The sequence below is a fragment of the Neovison vison genome, chromosome 4, assembly GCF_020171115.1.
Source record: "Neovison vison isolate M4711 chromosome 4, ASM_NN_V1, whole genome shotgun sequence".
NCBI lineage: Eukaryota > Metazoa > Chordata > Mammalia > Carnivora > Mustelidae > Neogale > Neogale vison.
In genome coordinates this window covers 3,047,714-3,070,294 of record NC_058094.1, presented here as the reverse complement: position 1 = coordinate 3,070,294, position 22,581 = coordinate 3,047,714, and the positions used below count along the sequence as shown (strand labels likewise).

Sequence of the window (22,581 nt, the reverse complement as noted above, 5' to 3'; positions counted from 1 at the left end):
GAATGGCTACCCACGCATGACCCTCCCCACAGTCTCATCCCGGACGCGTGAGCGGGGAGCCGCGGGGGCGGCTGTGAGGCAGGGTCAGGGCACGGGGCATGGTCCCGGCTCTCTCCCTGGTCTGTGAGCTCCCTCAGGTGGGGACTGCGTCTGTCCTGCTCATCCCGGGACTCTAGGGCCGGGGGGCAGCCGGGTAAGACTCATTTCTACGTCTGCCTAGTCCCAGCGCCACATTATGCTCAACCACATGGGTCCCGAAGGATACGGGGCCAGTGATCGGTCTGCCCTCACACCTCGAACACCATGGCTTACCTGGAGCGACGTGTGGACATGTGCCTCTACAGATACGGGTATCAATTTGCAAGGTGAGACAGTAACACGGTCGCCACAGACAAGTCAGAGTGTTATCGTTCTTACTTCTGCAGAGACCACTTGCATTTCACAGGTAAAAAGTCACAGGGAGTGCCATAGAAATTTCTAGAAACTTACAGGCTTCTTGAAGGAATTTCTCTCTCACGCTGTCCGAAGTACAGTTTTTACATGTTTTAATTGCAACCGCCAGCGCTGGGTTCTCCTGTGTTGGGGAAATTTCAGAATCACACACACATGCAAAAAGAGCTTCTTTTTACGCATCAGTGGGCACGTTCCCGAAAAGCTACATGACTGGCAACCACGCGGATTCCGGACCAGACAGAATCAGAACTGAAAATGTCAAGAGGAACACTTCAAATACTCTACAAAGTCCCCAGAAAAAATGTCCAGGCAACGTTAACATGTTGTAGGTCGTTCGTTCCTTCACTGTGCCACATTCACTTCCTGCTACCGGCCAGGCCACCTCCCAGGAGCTCAGGGTGCGCACTGAACAACAGGCAGCCAAGTTCCCTGTTCTGCCCCAGTTCACCTTCCTGCTAGGAAGGGACAACACACACACGAAACCAGCTGATCACAGGGTACGTTAGTGGGTAACAGCGCTGTGGATGAGGAAGGAGCGTGTCCTGATGTGCGAAGCAGAGACCAGGACAACAAAAACCAAAGGAGAGCGGGAGGGATCGCCGAGAGCTGGCCGGGGGCACAGCCGGGGTCACGGATGCTCTGGGACCTGAGGGCGGGCGTGGTGACAGGCTGGCGGCTGGGACGAGTTTGCGGCAGTGCAGGCGGGGCAGGGAGGCGTTGCACTGGCAATGAGACGTCAAGTTCAGGTTTCTGGTGAGACAAAGGGAAGCAGCAGCTCAGCTCGGACTAGGCCTGAGAGGCGCGTGAGAGGCAGTGGAGGCCCACAGGAGAGCGGGAGGAGAATGGGGCGGAGTTCAGGGTCAGATTCGGGCTGGAGGAGCTCCTGGAGCAGACGGAGCACTCACCCGGGCACCCTGCAGCACGGAGCTCAGGGAGAAGGGGAGACGCGCAGTGACTAAGAGCGTGACTGGCAACGGGGAGAGAAACCAAGAAGACGCGTGGACCCGCCTGCAGAAGGTGAGGTTTTCTTGAACGAGTTCAAGAAATGAGGTCATTCCCGGCCTCGACGGAGTAACACCGCGCGTGGTTCTCGTTACCGAGGCGAGGACGCTCAGCTCCGCCCGCCCCCACCTGGTCTCTGCCAGGACCACGGACTCCTCCTGCTGGAGACCGTGGGGCCTCACGTCCCGTCCCGTCAAGGAGGCAGGAAGGACAAGAAGGACAGGACAGGGGAGTGAGAAGCGGGAGAACTCAGCGAATGGACGAAGGTCCAAGAAGCGCCGCCTCAGGTGTCCCCACCATGGCTGCTGCGTCCTGACTCCCTCCCTCCCCGGAGGACCCTGAGAGAGGAGGAGGTCAGACCAAGGCGCCATCAACGGGGGGTGTGAGGAGCGAGCTTCCAGCCCTGAGGCCTCAGAGGGCTGGACGATCTTGCTATCTTTATTCTCCACAGGTTTTGAACATTTCTGTCCTTTTTATAAAATATCTCACTGGGCCTACAGGTTGTTAAGATGGCCGGACGAGTTCCAGGCGGGTCTGAGATCCCCATTTCATAGACAGGCCAGCAGAGGCTGATGGGTCTAGCGGCTTGCCCAAAGTCGCCGTGCTGGTAAGTGGCATGTCCCCTCTGTGACAGGGACGGGGCAGCGTGTATGTGTGACAGGCAGCAGGGAGCGGCAGCAGCTCGGGATGGAGCTGCTGCTCATCATGCGATCGGGCTCTGAAATGGTTCCCACCCCAGATTCCCGAGCCGGGATGAAGCCTGAATTTGCGAAGCGCTCTCCTCTCTCCGAAGAGTCCTTGCTACGGTGGTGAGTCACCGTCCATGTCAAGAGCAGCCTCAGGCGGGAACGACTGGCCTGCGAGGACAGTGGGAAGACGAGACCCTGCTTCCCGCCTCCTCAGGGCAGGGACATCCCAGGGCTCAATCCCAGGGCCAGCTCGACGTGAGGCCATCTCACGGACTGCCAAGTCCTACATCTGCACTGACTTCCAAATTCTCTCTCCAGCCCTCCCTTTGTCTTTCAGCCCAGACTCTGTCATCCAACCCACCCCATGTCCTATCTTGACGAGGACACAGCAAAGTTACTTTAAAGTTGATACGACCAAAACAAAACGCCAGATATCCCACTGTGAGGGTTCTTTTTATGTGTCAAGTTGACTGGGCCACAGGGTGCCCAGATAATTTGGTCAAGCATTTTCTGAGTGTTTCTGGATGGATTTAACAACAGTGAAGCAGGTTGCCCTCCCTAATGTGGTGGGCCGCATCTGATCAGCTGAAGGCCTGACTAGAACAAAAAGCTGATCTCTCCTAAATAAGAGGGAATTTCTTCTGCCCAATTACCTTTGAGCTGGGACACTGTTTTTTTTTTCTCCACTCTTTGGACTATACCTCCACTGGCTATGCTGGGTCCTAGGTCTTCAGGCACAGACTGGAAGCAAGAAGCCATCAGCTCTCCTGGGCCTCCAGCTGCAGATCTGATGACATCAGCTTCCAGGATCACATGAGCCAACTCCTAACGAGGCTGTTTTGAAGGCACCCACAGCCTTCTGTTTCCGGGGGAGCCCTCACTAATACACCCACCACCAGACGCGTTTCCTCTCCTTACCGTTTCCACCTCACTCGGGACACGGAAGTCACGCAGACGCTCAAGGTCAACAACCTACCAGTCAGTTCTGACTCCTCAGTTTCCCTCAGCTCCCACGATCCAACAATCCAGGAGCAGGACCCAAGTTTCCTGCCTACAGCATGCATCTGACAGCCGCCTGCCCAGCCCCCGCCACTGCTGTGGGCTCTCTCTGCACCCACTCTCCCTGAGGCACCTCCTGTGCCCAGGACACTTGGGAGAAAAAGCCTAGCGCCCTGCCGTGGCCCCCCAGAGCCCCTCTTCACCCAAACCTCGCACACCCAGCCTCATGTTCTATGCTCCAGCATCATTTCCAGCATCTTGTTCTGCCTGACTGGAAAGCTCCTGCCCCAGAAATCTGCACTGAGATTCATGCTCAAACCGTCTTGTCTAAAACAGCGCCTGCCGTGTTCTCCCTGCTGCTCTGTACAACAAGCTCCGAGCACAGAACTGTCCGGGACAGGCCTCTCAGGTTATCACAATGTCCTTATTCCTCACATTTTTATCGTACATTTATCATACATTACAACATACACGATGCTGCCACTTACATCATTACTATTTTCCATCGCTGAAATATAAGTTTCAAGACAATAGGTACCTTGTTGTCTTGTTTGCCAAAAAGGTCCCCTTACAACAGTACCGAATTCATAGCAGCTGCTCAATAAATATTCGCCGAGTTAATGAATGCTCTTAAAACCTTTCTTTTGAATGCAGATGCCATTCACAAGTCATCTTTGGCGCACCTTAAAAATAGCTTAAATTGTATTCACTTTAGATTTCACACTAATTGCACATCATACAATTCCGGAATATTAAACACTTTCAAATGAGAGAAATATAAATAGTAAGTAAAGTGACCGCAACAGACGTGGGTCCCTCTCTTAGCCTGCAGCGTGCAGGACTCCAGGTGGTGATGGTGGCCCGCGCCCAGCAGGACGGTCGCTGCCAGCACAGCACGGGAACAGGAGCTACAGGATCTGTCTGTTAAATGTCTGAGCGGGAGCCTTCTTACAGGTGCCGGGCACACAGCAAGGCTGAGACGGAACTACTTTGCTTTGAATGAGTTAGTAACTGTTTTCCTCAACTAGATGGTGAACGTCTTTAGGACCAGGACCACGAATTCTACCTCCATCTAAATATAGGGCCAACTGGTATACTCCAGAAATGACACAAAATGTCCTTTTTAACAGGAATTCTGTGTAACAACAATAGAAAGTTCTTAAGACCACAAAACCGTCATCTAGTCTGTGAATTCATACTCAAATATCGAACATGGTTTTACACAAGACAGCCTGAAGACATGCAGAGAAGTACTGCTCCCCAAGAACCTGCAGTTTCAAATGGACGCCGGACCCAAGACTCCGTGGGCAGCACAGGGACGAAAGGCCATGGCGAACAGAGCCAGGGGCCGGTCACCCGGGTGCAGCATTTGTGGCTGGACAGCAGAAGCCCGGGGAACGCTGAGCTGCCAGAGGGGCTGGTCACCGAGAACGGAATGTTGGAGAACTCAGTTCAAAGTGAGCAAGACCAGACCAGAACCTGGGCAAAGCTGGTTTTTTGTTTTTCGTTTTTTCCTAAAAACACCTTAAAAAGAGGCAGATTCATACATACCTGGGAATTGCTCAAGGTATGACTTTTAAAGACGTTTATAATACAAGCAGTACGTAGGGGACAGAGAAGTCTCAAAGGTTCAAAGCAAATACCACACCGGCCTCCACTATGCCTCCATAGAAGACATGACCAGAGTCCGAATTACTAACAACTAGCAGACATTGGAAAGGCTTTAACAAATAAATCCTGAGAAGGGTTATTCTAGGACTAATTAAGAGAAAAAGAGATTTAAAAGCAAGTTCTTAAGCCTAAGATCATAATGATGACAGAACTTGCAAGTGACCAGCAGAGGCTCAGATGGTGATAGAGATGCGCGACCACCTTGCCAGATGCAACAATGGCGTGTGCAAGCCTCTGGAGGATGCTGTGTCCACGGGCTCCTAGAATGAAGTGCAGCCCATGCGTGGCCCACCTGACCCCTCCCCTCACCTTCTGTGCCCCCCGCCCCCCCCCCGGCAGCCACACTGGCCTCCCGCGGACGGCTCCCTTCCTGCTTCAGGGCTGTGTGCCGTGTCACCTAGCAGAAGGCCTTCTCTAAGCATCTCGCGGGGAGAGCACCCCGACCTCCTCTACTTCCCCACGCGACATTTAGTGTATTTGTTTTTGTCTGTTCCTTTCTGTCTCGGAGACAAGTGAAGTTCTGCGAGGGCAGAAACTGTGCCTGTTGTGTTCATTCTTATGTCCCCACCACTTTGCTGTCCTTTGCTGGGTGATGGAGAAACTGTTGCTGAAATAATGCCTCGAGGCTCCAGGGGCAGGTTCCTGGCCGTGACGTGTGCTGAGCTGCGGTCTGACTGATGACTAAGGATCCTCCAAGAACCGTTCCATGATCTGACAGAACACTGAAGGACGTAATCCGGAAAAGGGACTTAACAGGAGCCCCAAGGAATGAATAGATTCCTTTGCACGGCAAAATCAGACACCCACACGAAGAACAAAATAAACACTCACTCACGGACAGCATAGGTCAGAGAGATGCTCACAAAAAAGTGTGAACCCTGGTATTATTCTGGGGCTGGGGCTCATTCAACAAATATTTAATGAACACTACACAATGGGTATCTAAAAAAATGTCCTCTTGTATTTTCACAACTAAAATGGATTAATTATTTTAAAGATGCATGAAATAACGCCCACTAACCCTGCCTTTATCTGTGTGGTCCTGGTAAGTCCCTGAATTCTAGAGACCAGGGGGAGCTCTGAGCCCACTGTGTGCAGCTGCCCGAATTCCAAGTCAAGAAGCCCCAGTCTCCTGTCTCTCAGCTGGGTGCGGCCAAGTCGCAAATTTAGCAAGTCTTCGAGTAACTTTAGATGCAGGGCTTTTTCTACTGCGTTTTGCCCCAAAGAGCAGAGTTAAGAGAATCAGGAAGATAACACAGAGTAAAAAATAATAATAATAATAATAATAATAATTAAAGAAGAGTTAACAGCTAGAAATACGTAAGAAATGACAGAACTGTATATTAAGTATGAAGGAAAAGGCTTTAGAAACTTAAGTTTTTAAAAAATGGAAACTCTAATTTGTTTAGTGATACGGTGACAATTATCTGTTGCTCCTGACAGAAACAAAAACCAAAAAAAGCTCTTTTAGCTCTTTGGTAACAAAAGTAATGATCACGGTGTCACTAGTGCACGTGCAGAGGATATGAAAAAGCGAAAGATACGGAATTACTGGGGAAACTGCCAAAGTAGGGGCTACACCAAAGGTCAATCCTTTGTGTTACGATAGATCTTCCTTGACCCGAGATGGAGCTGCGTCTGGATAAACGCACCGCATGCTGAAAACATCCCACGCTGAAAGTGCGTGCGATGCATCTGGGCTCCCCAACGTTACAGCTGAGCCGTGCCCCCTCACAGGCGCCCGCAAGCGCTCACCGGGCCCGCAGCTGGGCAGTCCTTCACACGAAGCGAATTTTATAATGAAGCGTTGACAGCTCGTGCAGTTTGCTGAATCCTCCCCCGGGGGGGACAAACAGAAGGGCTGTGCGGACGCAGAACGGATGTCAGTGTCTCGGTAGTGGGCCCTCGTAATGGCGGCCGCCACCCTGCATGAGGACAGGGGCAGTGTGTACCCCTAGCCTGCGACAGGATCCAAGTTCAAAATTCCAAGTACGGTTTCTACTGTGTGCAGGTCACGTCTGCACCGACATAAAATCGAAAAACTGTGTTGAACCACCCTGAAGCGCAACCATCGTAAGTTGGGGAGAGTCCGCATGCCCTGATCAGCACCATCTGTGTACACCTGTTAGTTAAAAAAGTTTCTTGACCAAGTATGTACTATTATTTTATCTTCTTCTTTTTTAAAGTAGGCTCACGTAGGTGTGGAGCCTAATACTGGGCTGGAACTCACAACCCTGAGATAAAGACTTGAGCTGAAACTGAGTTGGGCATTTAACCAACTAAGCCACCCAGGCACTCTGTACTATTATTTTAAAATTGTTGCTGTAATAAAAACATGATAACCAGCGTTGGCAGGGATGCAGAGAAAGGGGTGCTCTTACACGCTGCTGTTCAGAATGGAAATGCACAGCTTCTCTGGAGACAGTTCAGCAGTAAGTCCAAGAGTGGAGGACTTACCATGTGACCCAGCAACTCCATGCCCAGAGCTTTCCTCACGAGAACTGAAAACTCCTCACACACAGTCCTGTACAGGAGTGCTCAGAGAGCCCTGATTTTTAGCAGCCAAGACATGGTAACAACCCAAATGACCACTGACGGACAAATGGACAAAAAGTGGTTCCACCCATCCAATCGAATGTTATCCAGCATTGAAAAGAAATGAAGTCCCGATAACACTTCAGCATGGGTGACCCCTAAAAGCACACTGGCTAGAAGAACCCGGCACGAAGGCCACTTATCATATGAGTCCATTTATACGAAATGTCCAGAAAAGGCAAAACTACAGAAGCAGGAAACAGAGGAGAGGCTGCAGGGGCTAGGGGAGGTGGAATGGGACTGACTGCTCACTGATGTGGGGGCTTCTTTCTGGGGGAAAGAAAGTTCTAGAAGGACTGCGTGGTGGGTTTTACAACTCTATCAATATACTAAAAAACCACTGAGTTGTATGTTTTTAAAAAAAAATAATAATAAATAAATAAATAAATAAATTTTACAGTATGTGATCTATACCTCAAGAACACTATTATTAAAGAAATAATTTTAAAAACATGTTGCTCTCTTCTGGACGGCAGTTTGGGGCAAATTAATGCTCTTTCCTTGAGGACGCAGTAGGTGGCATCAGCGGCCTCCTGCTGTTGACGCTGGTCATCTATCTGTCGACTCTGTGCTATGGAATGGTCACTGTGGAATCAGTTACTGAGGAGAGAGGCTGGGATTAAAATGAATAAAAGGCAGACCCAGCCCTCTAGGAGCTCCGTGTGCCATTTTTTTGTCTCCGATACGGCACGTACGGTGACACAGAAGAGGAGCTTTGTAAAAGACAGGTGTGAAGAACTGAGGACTCATGAAGACAAACGAGGGGCCACAGTCAAAAGTAGCGCAGGTTTCTGGTTGCCGCAGAGGACTTACTGGGCTCATGTAGACGCCTTGATGGACGTCTCCAAACTGGCCTTCCCCGATGCACCGTCCAAGCTCGATTCTTTCTCTCTGAATCTCATAATCCCTGGCTGCAAAACACGGCATATGTAAGTACCACATTCCCAACGCCGAGAGTACACTTGACGCTGGTTTCATTCATTATCATCCATGAGTACAGACCGCGCTGGCGGCACGTCAGTCTATGAAAATGCTTTAAACGGAGTGGAATTCTCTTAAACGGTATCTTAAAAGGAATTACATAAACTGTTACGGCATCGCATGAACTACCAAAACCATGTAAGTTCTATTAAAGGTAGATTTTTTCTGTATTTTTTAATGTCGATTTAGTTTTTATCTGATAGTTTTCTAAGCAGTTTCTCCAAAGTAGTAAATTATATGCTTAAGTAATCAGTGCTATTAGTTTAGGTATTAATATATGAAAGGCTAAAAAACACAGTTATTTAAAGCAATTATTTAACAAATAACTGAGGTTTGAAAATATGGAGGCAATAAAAAAATTGTGCCATGAGAAACTTTGTTTTAAAAGTTTAAGAGTTTTCCACTTTCTTATGATCCTATCTATATTATTCACAGAGCTAAAAGAGTTTAAAGAGGTCGCTTCTAAAAACTAATTTCAAAATCAGGTGACTTGAAATCAAGGTTGAACATATGACATTATAAATTATAAGTATTTTACATTTTGAGAGCATTTGCCTCAAATTAATGTATTAAGTTGTTGTGATTTCATATGAATCCAATTATTTAGTAGGCTGCTGAGGCACACGGAAGTAAACACCAACTAGAAACCTCATCAATTGATTCTAATCCAGTTAATGGCGGCAGCAACGCAGCTGCATGGCCCACACGGTGCCCATTCCATTAGTGCGGAACAAAACGGCCGCCAGAAGGTTCCAAAGTCTCTCCCTGGTTTACCAAATTATAAACCGTACAGAAAGGTCCAACCCAAATTTTAGACGGCTCTTTTCCTCTTTAAAATCAGTTTAGCTAGTAGTTCCATTGGTTTAACAGCACGAATAAACCAATGGAAAGTAGTTGAAAGATAAAAGTTAACTGAAAACTGAAACGTCCCACGTCATTCCACAGGTTGCAATTGGCAAGCAAATGCAGTTATTTTAAAGGAGTCCTGTTACCTTCATCTATTCCATAGCTTTCTGCATTGCAATCAAGGGAGAAAAAAATTGAAGACCTTGCTTAGAAATCACTAATAGCAATTAGGTTAACAACAACAAACTCTCAGAGTACATTTCAACATTTACTTTGCTAAGTATTTTAACCACAAACATCAGTTAAGAAAAAAAAAAAAAGGGGACTAGACCCAAGCAAACTCTGAATCTCCTTAAATTGCCTCGATGTGATGCCAACAATGCTTTTCCACCTCCGGTCGCAAACTCCTGCCCTGTGACTCATTTCCGTGGGGCCTGGACCTTCACTCCTCAACACTCGACAGCAAGCGCACAGGTGCGAACTCGGACAGGCTGCAGGGGTGTGTGAGTGACTAAATGGCTAACCCAAATTTCAACATTTTCCATGTTGCTGTGCGAGCCAAAATACCCATGTTTCAGTGCTTCCTTCTGTTTCGAACCACTCTCTGATACCGGAGCTCTCACAGGGTTAGCGCAGGCCTGATGCCGGGAGCGCCTCTTCAACGTGCACAGTTAATCTAAATGAGAGCATCTTTTAAAACAGTCACACAACAGGGTAAATAAAGCGCCTGGAACATGTAGTTTTCAGGTATGTCCGGCTCTACTGGAATCGGGACATCAGATGTTCAATTATTAAGGCCTCTGGGGCTGTATGCAGACTCATAACTGCACCTCTTTTGGAGGGAGGTTTAGAATATATTTTTAAAATTTAAAAAAAGAATTTTTTAAAAAGTAAACTCTATGCCATATGTGGGACTTGAACTCTCGACTCCAAGATCAAGGGTCACATACTCTACTAAGAGAGCCAGCCAGGTGCCCCTAAGACATTTTTTTGTAAATGTGAATGAAGTTTCAAGTGTGTCTCCAAATGAAGATCTGGGACCACGTCCACCAACATGAGATCTGGAGCTCCCGGGTTCTCCTCTGTCGAGAAGCCCCACAGACCAGAGAGAAGCGGAGCACGGGCATTTCCAGGCGGCGGGAAGGGCATGACCGAAGCCTCCCCCTCTCTGCATACCTCCCAGCCGGAGCTGTGGGGACCGTGCGCTGGAGGCGGAAAGCTCAAGGGCAGTAAAGGACAAAGTTTCCAACAAAACGCAATTCACTGACTGTGCGTATTCAAAGAAGTGAACAGACACGTGTTTATATTTATTTAACTTTAAATAATACAATCTTCTACACAGAGGAAATTTTGTCATCAGTAAAGGCTGTATTACAGAGTCAGGAAACAAATTACGAAATCCCTGTAACTAAGCACACTTACTACAGGTATCTGAGTGTTAGATTTCTGACCTCGGACTTGGCCGAGCCTGAAACAGAATTCTAAAGTGCACTCAGTGAACTATTAAAGATAGCTTAAAAACAATATCTAAAACTTCTAAATGTCAGATATTTAGAAGTTCAATATGGTCAAATCTGGGCGAGAACAAAATCAGAAGCCTACTTACTCGAGGGCATGGTGTAGGTGTCTTCTTCGTCTATGATCTCAGCATAATCATCCGTTTCTGCAGGAAAGGAAGCAGATATGTTGGAAGAGGGTAAATATTTGACCTCCTGGCCTTGGATAGAAAAGGCAAAATGAGCTGCCTGAATGCCACGCTTTGGGGACATACTCTCAAGACCCCATTCCTCCACTTTTGCTCACGCATGAGTCATCTATGGAAATACGGGTGACGTCATGGTGCGTCTGTTGTCACACACACACTTGTCTCTTGGGGACACATGGTGCTGGCATGGAAAGCCCTTGTGAGAACAGAAAGACGTGGAGCTTCTACGTCCAGGACTCGAAGCCCCACATCCGTTCTGACTGCAAAACTGCCTCGCACCAAGCCTGTGCTGAAAGCTGCCCGGCCTCTCCTGGGGTCGCTCCGAATAGGACAAGTGCTTCAGAGACTGAAAACCTGACTTTGCTCATAACTAGACTCTACAGCAGAATCTGACGCTGGCCTCTCGGAACACAAAACTGATGGCCTGACTGCTGCGGAGAGTACGTGGGTGACAGATTTTGTTTGCTCTGGGTGGAAGCAGCCCAGGGATTATCTCCTGTCACCCTGCACTCAGACGTCCGAAGGGTTCGTGTTAATGCCAAAAGGGTGAAATCTAACAAGAAGAATGAAATGACAAGAAATGGCATGTTACAATGAGTTCCGTTTGGAGGGGAAGTCAAGGACTTGTAGTGTTTCCACTATTCCCTTCGGTAACACGGTGACTTAGAAATCTGCGTGCGCACCACCGTGGGAAGCGCATCCGAGAACAGCCCTTGCTCGGACTCACGGGGAGCAGGGCTGCGCCTGCTTTCCTCCTGCAGTGCGCTGCGGGTTTAAGCTGCTGAGCCGGGAAAGAAGGAGCAGTGCTTCCAGAACTATCTTTGAGGACAGCTCTTCACAGAGAAAATCTGCCCAAGCATCCACGTTAGCCCCAGAAACACCGAAAGCTAAATGTTCTTCCTTCTGTGCTGCTCTTACTACTTCACTCAGGTATTAAAATTACAGAAAAGAGAGAATATATACAGGCCACATTCTTTAGGATATCAACCGTCCCACATGTTGCCATGGTAATGACTGAGATCAGACCTCAGAGTTACTGGAAGAATTGAGTTCTTAATTAGAAGTGATTGAAACACAGAAAAAATTCAGCGGGCAGAATACAGTCCACGAGCCAGTTCTCGGTAAAGCATTCGGGAGTGTGAGCCGTCCCCAAGTCCTACGTGGGAGGCAGATCGTCTCTATCGCTCTCACACGCTCTAGGTAACACTGCTTGCAGGATTAAAGAAAAACATTCAATCTACCCCAAACCTTACATTCTTTTGTTTCTCTCTTTCTCCCTTCTATCCTGTTCTCAGCGAACTGGCATGTTCTAGTCTCCAGCTTTGCCTCTGTGCAGGTTTAGGAAGGACCGTGGGAAATGGCGTCTGGGATGAAGGGAGCTACTAAGGCACTTTGAGAAAGGGCGGACCAAGCAGAGGAGGGATGTGCACAAGCAGCTGAGACGAGGGAAGCAACACTGCACACAGGTGGCATCTACTCATGGTCTTCTCTCTCTGTTCTGTCAACGATGCCCTCCCTCCAGAAAGCTAACAAAGGTAGAATTTCCACAAGCAACAGATGGCTACCCTCCCTGCCTTCTTTCCCACGAAGCACACACCTGTAGAGGCCAAACACAGCGGGTGAGCCTGGGGCAGCGGGTGACCCTGGCTGTGACAGCTGCCAGACCCCCTGGCCCCTTCTGGCTCCCCCGTTGCCCTGGTCCCAGAGGTGCTTCACCAACCCCGGCCCCGTCTCCTGGCTCTCCTGAGGACATGCCCAGATCAATCAGCAACACATGGCTGTGGGGTCACTGCCCGCCTGACGGGGGAGGAGGGCACAAAGCTGCCAGAGCTGTCAGAGCAGCCCCTTGCCCAGGACTTGCCATGTGCTGGAGCTCAGGTGCACTCACCCGATCCTGGTTTTGGCCAAAATGTCACCCAGCCAGAGACTTTGCCTCTCACTGACCTGCCCCCATCCCCTATCACTGTTCATCATGCTGCATGCTTTACTTTCCTCAGTCCCCGTTACCAACTGGCTGGCAGTCTTTGGTCTCTTGTCCACTGTCTGTCCCTCTCCGGATGGAGAACCAGGGGACCAGAGCCCTTCTCTGCATGGAACACGGGGCCCCGCACAGAGGAGGGGGGGGTCCGTGCTGGCTGAACAGAGGACGACTTCACTGCAATCACGAGGCGAGGAGACCACAGCTGAGGCAGGGACGTGGTGCGGCCTGTGCGGGGCCGAGCAGCCCGGGTGGGGCGGAGCTGCGGGGCTCGGGACAGCCTGCGCCCTCCCGCAAGGTTCCCTCACCTGTCTGTGCTGCAGCCGTGTCCTCACATGGACAATGGGAACACGTATGCGCCGTGCAGGGTTGTTATGAGGATTACAGGAGATACGTACAAAGTCGAGACGTGGACCTGCGCAGAAGAGCTGGTCACCAAATCATGGCTCCTCGTGGTTCTGCTGCTCCTGAGGGCTCCGCGGGAGGAACCTGGCAGCGGACGGGTTCCTGCCCGTGGAGACTCTCGGTCAGCCCTCCTGGTGTGACTGCAGTGGCTTCTGGGACGGCCTCTTTTTAGAAAAGCCTCACTCGAAATACCCACCTGAAGCAATTCTGAAGCCATAAAACAAATGGCTAATAGGTACCAGGCCAGCATGCAAAACTGATTCGGGAAAAATCAAGGTGCAGACGCTTTCATCAGTTACACGATCACAAGCAAGCGCCTGTAATTCTCCCCCCTCGATGCTACGTGAATTCTACAGGAAACCTTTGGGGACATCAAAGCGGTCTGGGAGTGACTCAGGGTGACCTCAGGGGCACACGTACTATGGTGTAACAGGACTAGGGAATGTCTCCTGCAGCCACCAGTGCTTGTGTCCCCCGGGGGCTGGTCTTATGAGCAGAGCCACTGTCACTGGAGGAACAGGGCCCACTACAAAAGTGTCACTGGAACCTGCACAGCAGCTCTCGAGCTGCATTACTTGGTTGAGTTCTCCAAGAATTCTTGATACTGATTCGGTTCTGTTTTCCTTTCCTGACAGGAGACGTATGTGTAGACACTTTAGGGCCTGAAAAACCGGAGCCCAGCCTGAAACTGCCTGCACCCCACGAAAGAGGGGGAAAGAGACACAGCAAAAGGAAACAGCTTCCAGACCTGGGCACCGATAAGGGAAGGCAGATTGGGTAGGGATGACAGCACCAGCAGCAGCAGCTGTGAGCGCTTCTCCACTGACGTGGGTCTGTTGCCATCAGCCTGCCCCGCAGACAGGGAACTGGGCCTCCCAGGGCACCCGTGAGCCCTCCAGGTCTCAGTGCCCATTGGGAGGGGGCCGGGATTTGGGGCAGCACTCGGGCACAGCCTCATCCCGAGTCACCCGCCGTAACGTTTATAGGGACTCTTGTCTGCGAAGTCCTCTCTAGCCCTGACGTGGAGCTCGAACTGAACAACCCCGAGATCACAAGTCCCGTGCTCCACCGGCTAAGCAGCCTGGCGCCCCCGGGGACTTTCGTTCGTGAGACCGGACACCCTACGCTGTGAGATTACGAGATGTTCCTCTAGGGATATTCTGGGGCCTCCCCCACCCCCGACGCGGCCGAGCTCTGCCCTAGGGCGGTTCACGCGACGGGGGCCGGTGTCTCTGGGAGACCGCTTCAGGGTACCCGGCCCGTGAACTGAGTATTTCAAAACAAACACTTTGAAAGTGGAGACTCCGGAAGCCTCGGACGACGGGACGATCTGAAAGGCCGGGTATCACGGCGTGCGGGGAAATCGGACCGGGAGGAGGACGTGGAACAGGACAGAACTGACAGCTCAGAAATTAGGAGGGAAGAGGGCCGGGCTCTCCTTCTCAGAGCAAAGCAAACAGGCCGAGGCACACGGCCACGGAGACACTGGCCCAGCGGCCCGGCCACGGCGTCTCCTGCTCTGTCGCCCTGCCTGAGGCCGGAGCGCCTGCCCGTACAGCTCGCAGAAGCCCCCGGGTCCGTACCTCTCGAGTGGGGCCGTCTGCTCGCCCTCCCACAGAGGACGGGCAGCTGCTGTGCTTCTGCCACACCTCCTCTACTCGCCTGCCACAACATGGGGCCCCTTGCCCCAGGGGGTGCTGGGGCCCCAGCTTGGACACCTGCCATGCTGCGACCCCGCTCCCCCGCTGTCCTCCCTCAGAGAGTCGGAGTCGGCCGACCGACTCCCACAGAGCAATGCTGAGGCAGAGACAAGACCCCTCGGCCCCTCCGTGCGACGCCCCCGCCGGTCACCGCCACGTGCCGCCGGCCCAGACGCCCTGGCAGGGGAGATCTCTTCTGGGGAGCCGGGAGGGGCCCCCCGTGCTCTTTCGCATCAACCGCTTTATGAGCCAGACCAGGGTCGGCAGCTGCTCCCCGTCACAGCTCAGACAGCGGGTCTTTCCGACCCTACCGGTCACCGTCTCTGCCACAGCCGTCCAATCTGAGCCGCCCCTGCGCACAGCTGCGTGTGACGGCGCTCCCATGTGGACCCTGACATGGGAATTTCACAGAGTTTTGATGCCACAAATACTGCTCTTTTGATTTTTCCCCAATCGTTAAGGAAAGTAATAATCATTCTATGCCCCAGGGCCAATACAAAAACTGAGAGGCGGGCTGTACTTCGCCCACAGGCCTCTGTCTGTGGACCCCCGGCCTAGAGCAAGCGGCTAATGCCTTAAGGCCCGGCTCGTTCATCTGCAAAATGGGGGCAGAAAGACTTGCCCCATCTGACTGACAGAACTGGGAAAGGCCACCGTGGGAAAATGGTTTCAATGCTTAGAGCATGTGGGAATAACCACCTGTTGGCAAACATTTGTTCAAATTCTCGGGCTTTCACGGTAATCCTCACAACAACCACGAGACCCTTCACGGATGAAGACGCACGAGATGAAGCAGTTCGTTCAGGACCCCTCAGCCGGGCTGCCGGTGACGTGATGGGGCCGTGGGGGCGGCAGGAGGCCAGAGTCTCCCTCCTGACCAGGCGTCCTGCAGCGGCCTCGGCCTCGGCCTCCGCCGTCTCCCCACCACGGGCTCATCAGTCCCCGCTTGGGCTCTGCAGCAAGGCCAGCACCCGGAGACCCACGCCTGTGCACGGGGGGGTTCCGTGCCAGCAGCGGCCGCTGACTGGCGGGGAACTACCCAGGAGGGGTCTCCACACTGTCCGTCCCACGAATCACATGCACCTTCCCAAAGTCACGTTTAGTAAACATCGTTCACTACTCGAGTTACCAACCCTACAGTGACAACGACACAGGAAATCTTCAGTAAAAGCATTCTCTCCCTTCATCATGAGAAAAATGCAACCCTCCCCTCAATCTGAGTTTAGTGTAAAGAGTACAGAGTTTCATGCAGGCAACACATGAAGTGGGCAACAGAAAACACAACACGTGCCTTTCAAGTTTCTCGTTTTTTAGGTGCTACCCTCCACCGCTCGGAGAATCGTCCTTATCACTGCTGCTGGTATCTCTCTACTTTGTGTAAAAAATCATTTCTTGTCCCTTCCTTTCTACTGCCCACTCCCAAACTAAGAATTATGATATAAATATATATATACACACATATATATACACACACCATACTTTGAAAATGTTCTATGGATTTCTATCATTTACAGCTTTTAAGTCTGACTAATCTTGTTGACTAGTACTGTTCTGACAACTGTTCTAGAAATCTAAAGTTCTAATCATAAAATCTAGAAAATTCTCTATGTGTAAATACAACCCAACTCAAATTTACCACTGAGACATGACAGAGAAACTGATAAAGCCAAGTTTTAAGAGATCATTTGTTCACATCATCATTTTTTTAATTTGTTTTGCTGGATCAAAACCACATTTCGCCTTTCATTACATACCGAACCATATTTATGAATAAATAATTCTCATATTAGAAACACAAATGTGAAAATAAATATTACCGTCCCCACTAATTTCATCTGCAGATCCAGGTAGCATGCAAAGAAAGGGGGGAGGTGGGGGAGGAAGGAGGGCAGGGAGGGGAGAGAGGGAGACACACTATTAAAAAGACAAGTAAGTCAAAGCACAAAGAAAACAAAAAAAATCTCCCCCCAGGTCTAATTCAAAAGATGAGCGAGCGATTGCAGTAGTGAGTGTGTTTACTTGGCGTCAGGGCCGAGTTTCCAGCTGTCCACACGTCATACAGAGTTCCACAGCCGTTCTGTAAAGCTGGTCCCGACCACACTGAGCAGAATTAATCTGATAGGCTCTCAGAGTTAACTGCTAAAACTAGCCTGAACCCCCTCAAAGGAGATTTGCATCCCGTCAGATAACAGTGAAGATAAGCAGTCATCCCCGAGTCTGGTGAAGGCCAGCCTCCCCCAGGGAGCCCCAGGCCAGGCCCAGCACAGAAGCTGAACCACGTGCCAAGTTTCCACGTGAATTTATGCAGCGTTGGGAGAAATCCCTGTTCCGATCATTACAAATAACCTTTGCTTCCCAAGAAAAGATGCAAGTGGCCTGGAGGCCTCGGCTCCACAGCGCCCCCGAGTGCCTGCCAGCGAAGCATGACAAGCAGCCGGGGGTCCCTTGGACCCTCCTCCACTCCGCAGCACGCCGCTGTAGGACACCCGCAGCGTAGACCGAGGTACCTGCCGGCCCCCAAATCAAACCAGGAAGCCTCGCCTCGCCCGGTCATGCATTTGAAAACCAGCACACAGGCAAACAGGACGTCTTCTCTCCGAGGGCAGCCCCCAGCGGATCAGTGTGAACCGCCGCCCCGTGCGGCTGCTGGGCAGCACAGAGCGCGTACACGGAGCCCCGGTTAAGGCACACTCAGCTCAGGGCAATGTACAAGCATCCGGTTAGGCCCGCGGCCCGGGCGGGGTTAGTGGGAGCCGACGCAAGCGAGTGCAGTACCGGTAGGAGAAGGCTCATGGGAACAGAAGACCAAAGGGAGAAAGCGCCTAGCTTTCTTAACCTTATGCTGGCGGGGACTGACTCCTTTATAAAGAGGCAAGAGGAAGAAAGAGAAAAATAGAAACACATTATTTCATACGAAAATACAAAAGAAAACTTACGTTACATTTTAAGGCAGCTCTATAAAAGCAAATACAAACTTGGAATGCTTTCATTGGACTACTGGCTCACTTTATTTCTTACTCTGATTTGACTTGAGTTTTAAAAAGGATACTAATATTTCAAAATACAAGTTCCTCTTTTAGCCAAGATTAGCACTAGATACAGAAACTCTTAGCCAGACACACGAGTCTCCCAGCTCTGCAGAGCCAGCCAAGTGAAGGTAGTACAGACATTTTTACAAATAACAAAACTGAAACAAACTGAAAACAAGACCAAAAAAAAAAAAAAAATCAATAAATAATCCAAGAATCCTGTGGACATTCAACCACAAGGAAAAACTGCCAGAAACTAGCACATCGTGATCTGTGAGTTTCATGAGCAATTTCCCCCAAATCATCAACAAAGACACAGGCTCACAGACCTCCAGGGTACACCCTAAATAAATGACTTTAACATACAAACTAGAAATGTGGTGTCTGAATGTGCAGCCTGCAAAGTCCCGTGGCCCCAGCACGGTCTGCTCACGAACCGCACACTGCGACAGCGTCTCTGCTCCAGATGCCGGGGGCAGCCCAGCCTGCCAGAAGTGCAGCGCAGCAGCGCAGAGAAGCAACAACCACAGTGTGGCACGGGGCAGAGAGGGCGTCCTGAAGTCAAGAACAGGGGACTACAGCTCCTGAACACGCAGCACTAAGAACACGGGACACAGAAGACATGCAACATTTAAAGGCATCCCAGGGGGTCCCCTCGAAAAAGGACTTCAAGGGTGGCCCAGGGAGAGCAGGGCCGGGACCCACTGATGCAGGGACTTACAGACAGTGTCGGCGTGTTAGGAACGGAAGCAAGAGGAACGGAAACAGACCACGGAGTGATATTTCAGATGCTGCATTGTGGCCACGACCCTGTTAGGAGGGTTTCACCCTCTGTCGCTGTCACAGAGTGAAGCTCCCTGTGTTCTTATCAGTTAAGAACGGAGGCCTGGCGCTAAGCCTGCATGTGCCCAGGTGGGCCTGGGCCTGGGGCTGAGGACGAGGGCAAGGGCAAGAGCTCCAGGGGATGTGATGGGTGAGACGGGAACCCAGACGGCGGGAAAGGGGACAGCATCCCGTCAGTGTCCTGATTTCGGTAATTACATTGTGATCGTGTGAGAGGATGTCTCTGGTCTTCGGAAATACACGTCAGTACACTTGTCAGTAAAGGGGAACACCATGCCTGCAAGTCCCATCAAACAGCCCAAAAGGGAAAAAACTGAGCAAAGACAAGGAGGCCAAAATACAGTGAGTCCAAGTAAGGAACAGGAGAAACTTCATTTTACTGTATTAAACCCATTCTCTAGGTGTGGAATTACAGAAATATAAAATAATCAAAGAACACATATTTGAGTTGAGATGCGGGCTCCCCTACTCATTCTTTGACCTTGAAAAAGTTACCGAACTTGTTTCATTGGTGAAGTGAGGCAGTGATAGCGGCTTCCTCCATAGGGAGCGGCGGCGAGCACCCCGTGGGGCTCCCCGGGCACCTGGCACAGAGCAGCCGCTGCCTAAGTGTGAGCTAGTCCCATTCTCTATCGCTTATTTTATTTCTAAACTGACCTGAGTACTAAGTTCTCCTCTGACAAGGGCTCTGAGGGGAAGCCACGGTCCTGGCTTTGAGGGAGGCGGCGCCCCCAGGGCAGGGGCCAGGGCTGGTAGGGGAAGTGACCAGAGGCTCAGGGGAGATGCTGTGGATTCCACACAGGTGAAGGGCGGGGGGCGGGGGTGACACAGGAAGCTTCTCCAGGAGCTGGCACCCCGGGCGTCAGTTGGAGGAGATCAGCGCTCTCCTTCCTGCTTGTCTTTATGACAGAAGCAGAGCAGCAGCCCAGATAAGGCCAAAGTGCACGAATCCATAACATTGCGCAGAAAATCCCTAACGCTGCTCAGAAAACCTGTAATGCTGCTCGGAAGACGAGAGCACAGAAGAACACGACCCAGCCAGGGAAGCGCCGCATCATTTTAGAAAACTGGAGAATAAAGGGAATGAAGAGGGCAGTTCTCTCATCTTCCCTGTAGGAAGCATGTCCCAGGGTGAACGAAGAGCTGTGAGGAAAAGCTGTTTTTGCAAGGACAACAGTTAACGAGGTAAAGACGCGGCAGAAGTCACGGGAGGCCACCTTGCGGCCCAACGGAATCCAGGCCGGTGAAGACACAGGCGCGAAGGCCTCGGGTGCGGTGCTCACGGGAGCTTTAGAACGCTTGCTCGGACACTGACCCAGTCGACTGGTCGGTCTGCAGGTCCTGGCGAGAGCGAGCTACGTGGGGTGTGTTCTGGTAAACAACCCAACAAGCCGCTGAGCCTGAATCTGATCCAACTTCCCCTTGATCCTAGTAAATGGCCCATGGCCCACGGGGAATACAGAAATGCAGGGGCCCAGGGGAGCATATCAGCACAGCGTCACAGACGTGTCCCTATCTGGACCCAGGGTGTGGGGACAACAGCGTAGGCGACACAATGTCTTCAACAGATAAAGCGCGGCGATGCTGCTTATTAGTGGAGGTGACGGGGAAGGTGGAAACAGGTACTCGGGGCTGAGGTAACAGGCGTGTGGCCTGGAACGTGTGGAAAAGTGAACACGCCATTGAGTCTGCGGTTGTACTCGTTGCTCTGTGTTTCCTGTGGGCTTTTCCTCCCGGGAGGGGTCTCAGCTGCTCCCGCAGGGGGCCTCCACGTGTCTCTCTACACGTCTGCAGCCCAGGGGTCGAGGCCAACTCAAGACTCAGGAGTAGGAAAGCAGTTTAGCTCTGGAGACTACTTTAGAATGCATGGTCTAGCCATCTCAGGGCCCATGTGACTCCAGAGTATTTTTCTCAATCCCATGCGAAGCCAGAAAGGGGAGAGGCAGGTGTGGGCCAACTGGTCCCGGCAAAGACAGAGTTCTAGCGCCCTGGTGAAGGCAGCGGAGGGAAGCCAGCACAGTGGGCTGCCGTGGCCATCAGCCACCCTGACCACACCCAGGGAGAAACCACTGTGACCCTCTTGACGACTGAATGTCTCTCCTAACAGGAGACGGATTATAGAGCCTACTGGTGATCGCTGCAATCAGAGCTTCCAGTAAGCCAGCTACTTGGAACAAGCCAGTAACACCCAACACTTACACTTCCTGCAATTAAATATACTCAGCACCATCGATTTGATTAAGTTACATCACAGAGCACATAAATTATAAAAATCAACTCTGCACATACTAAGTGCTGATACTCTAAGTTAGGGTACTTAAAAAAAAAATTCCCAAAAGCTAGTGTTAAAATCAAGCTTTCGTCAATAGACAGGACTACACTGTAAACCAGAGCAGTGAGAATTGAAGCCAGCAGGCAAACCGGATAAAAGAAACCCTTTCAAACCCGAGTAGAGGGCAGGCTTTTGAATTTTAACAGGAGAACGTCAGACACGAGGCAGTACTATGCTATTCTGGACAAATGGGGGGACAGACCACAATGCAATCACACTCAAGACTGTTCCAAACCAGTCTTCCCTCCACAAAGGAAAGTCACTAAGCTTCTGAATGATTCAGAGTGGTCTATGATAAAGAGAGCGGGCTGTCGAGTTCCAGGCGTGAGTTTCTATCAGGCTTTCTAGCACTTACTATGTGAATCGGGCCCGGCCACCTCACCTCTTGAGTCTTAATCTCCTCACCTGTAAAGTGTGAACGGTACGAGGAAGAGTGTCTGGAGGTTTAAACAAGGTTAACGCAGGTGAACATGGCAGGCATCATCTCTGGGCCCCGTTTGCGTATAAATATCTGTGTATAGGAGCGCCTGGGGGGCTCAGTGGGTTAAAGCCTCTGCCTTCAGCTCAGGTCATGATCCCAGGGTCCTGGGATCGAGCCCTGCATCGGGCTCTCTGTTCCGCAGGGAGCCTGCTTCCCCCTCACTCTCTGCCTGCCTCTCTGCCTACTTGTGATCTCTGTCAGATAAATAAATAAAATCTTTTAAAAAAAATTTTAAAAAATACCTGTGTATAAACTTGTATTTATGCGTCTGCAACACAGTAACAAGTGAGTCACAGACCATGCACATGCCACCTTGTATTTTATAGAGCTTTACAGTTTACAAACTGTTTTGCATATATAAGTGACTTATAAATTTATAATGAATCAGCTGAAAGCAAGTAACATTTATTTTGTTAAATACATTTTAATTTAGGGGTGCCTGGGTGGCTCAGCGGGTTAAGCCTCTGCCTTCGGCTCAGGTCATGATCTCAGGATCCTGGGATGGAGCCCCACATCGGGCTCTCTGCTCAGCGGAGCCTGCTTCCCCCTCTCTCTCTGCCTGCCTCTCTGTGAACTTGTGATCTCTGTCAAATAAATAAATAAAATCTTAAAAAAAAATACATTTTAGTTTAGAGTAATTTTTAGTCACTAACTCGAAAAACCTAAAAGCCATAAAGGAAATGATGATGCACAATTAACAACTAAACCAAAAAATCTGTTCCGAAGTTAAAATTTTCTGAATTGCATCGAATACTGAAAAAGTGCTATCACAAAGGGCTCAGCAGAAACAATCAAACCAGACATCTCTGACAGAAAAAGATCACCACGTCCACGTTCATGGCAGAGATGTAAAAGAGAAAAACGTTCTACAA

At 50.5% G+C, this 22,581-nt stretch overlaps 1 protein-coding gene across 16 annotated transcripts in view; it reads right to left on the bottom strand.

The window, feature by feature from the left end:
* Positions 1 to 22,581, bottom strand: part of PTK2 (protein tyrosine kinase 2) — a 245,677-nt gene that overhangs the window by 58,378 nt on the left and 164,718 nt on the right. For 9 of the 16 annotated variants that reach the window (XM_044244883.1, XM_044244884.1, XM_044244882.1 and 6 more), the window contains 5 exons: positions 16,842 to 16,859; positions 10,843 to 10,899; positions 9,383 to 9,403; positions 8,223 to 8,320; positions 490 to 574 (listed from right to left, as the gene is read on the bottom strand). In XM_044244883.1, coding sequence (XP_044100818.1) covers positions 490 to 574; positions 8,223 to 8,320; positions 9,383 to 9,403; positions 10,843 to 10,899; positions 16,842 to 16,859 — 279 coding nt within the window. Of the gene's footprint in view, positions 1 to 489; positions 575 to 8,222; positions 8,321 to 9,382; positions 9,404 to 10,842; positions 10,900 to 16,841; positions 16,860 to 17,799; positions 17,884 to 22,581 lie in introns of all 16 variants that reach the window. The other 7 variants (XM_044244876.1, XM_044244878.1, XM_044244875.1 and 4 more) reach the window with 4 other exon arrangements.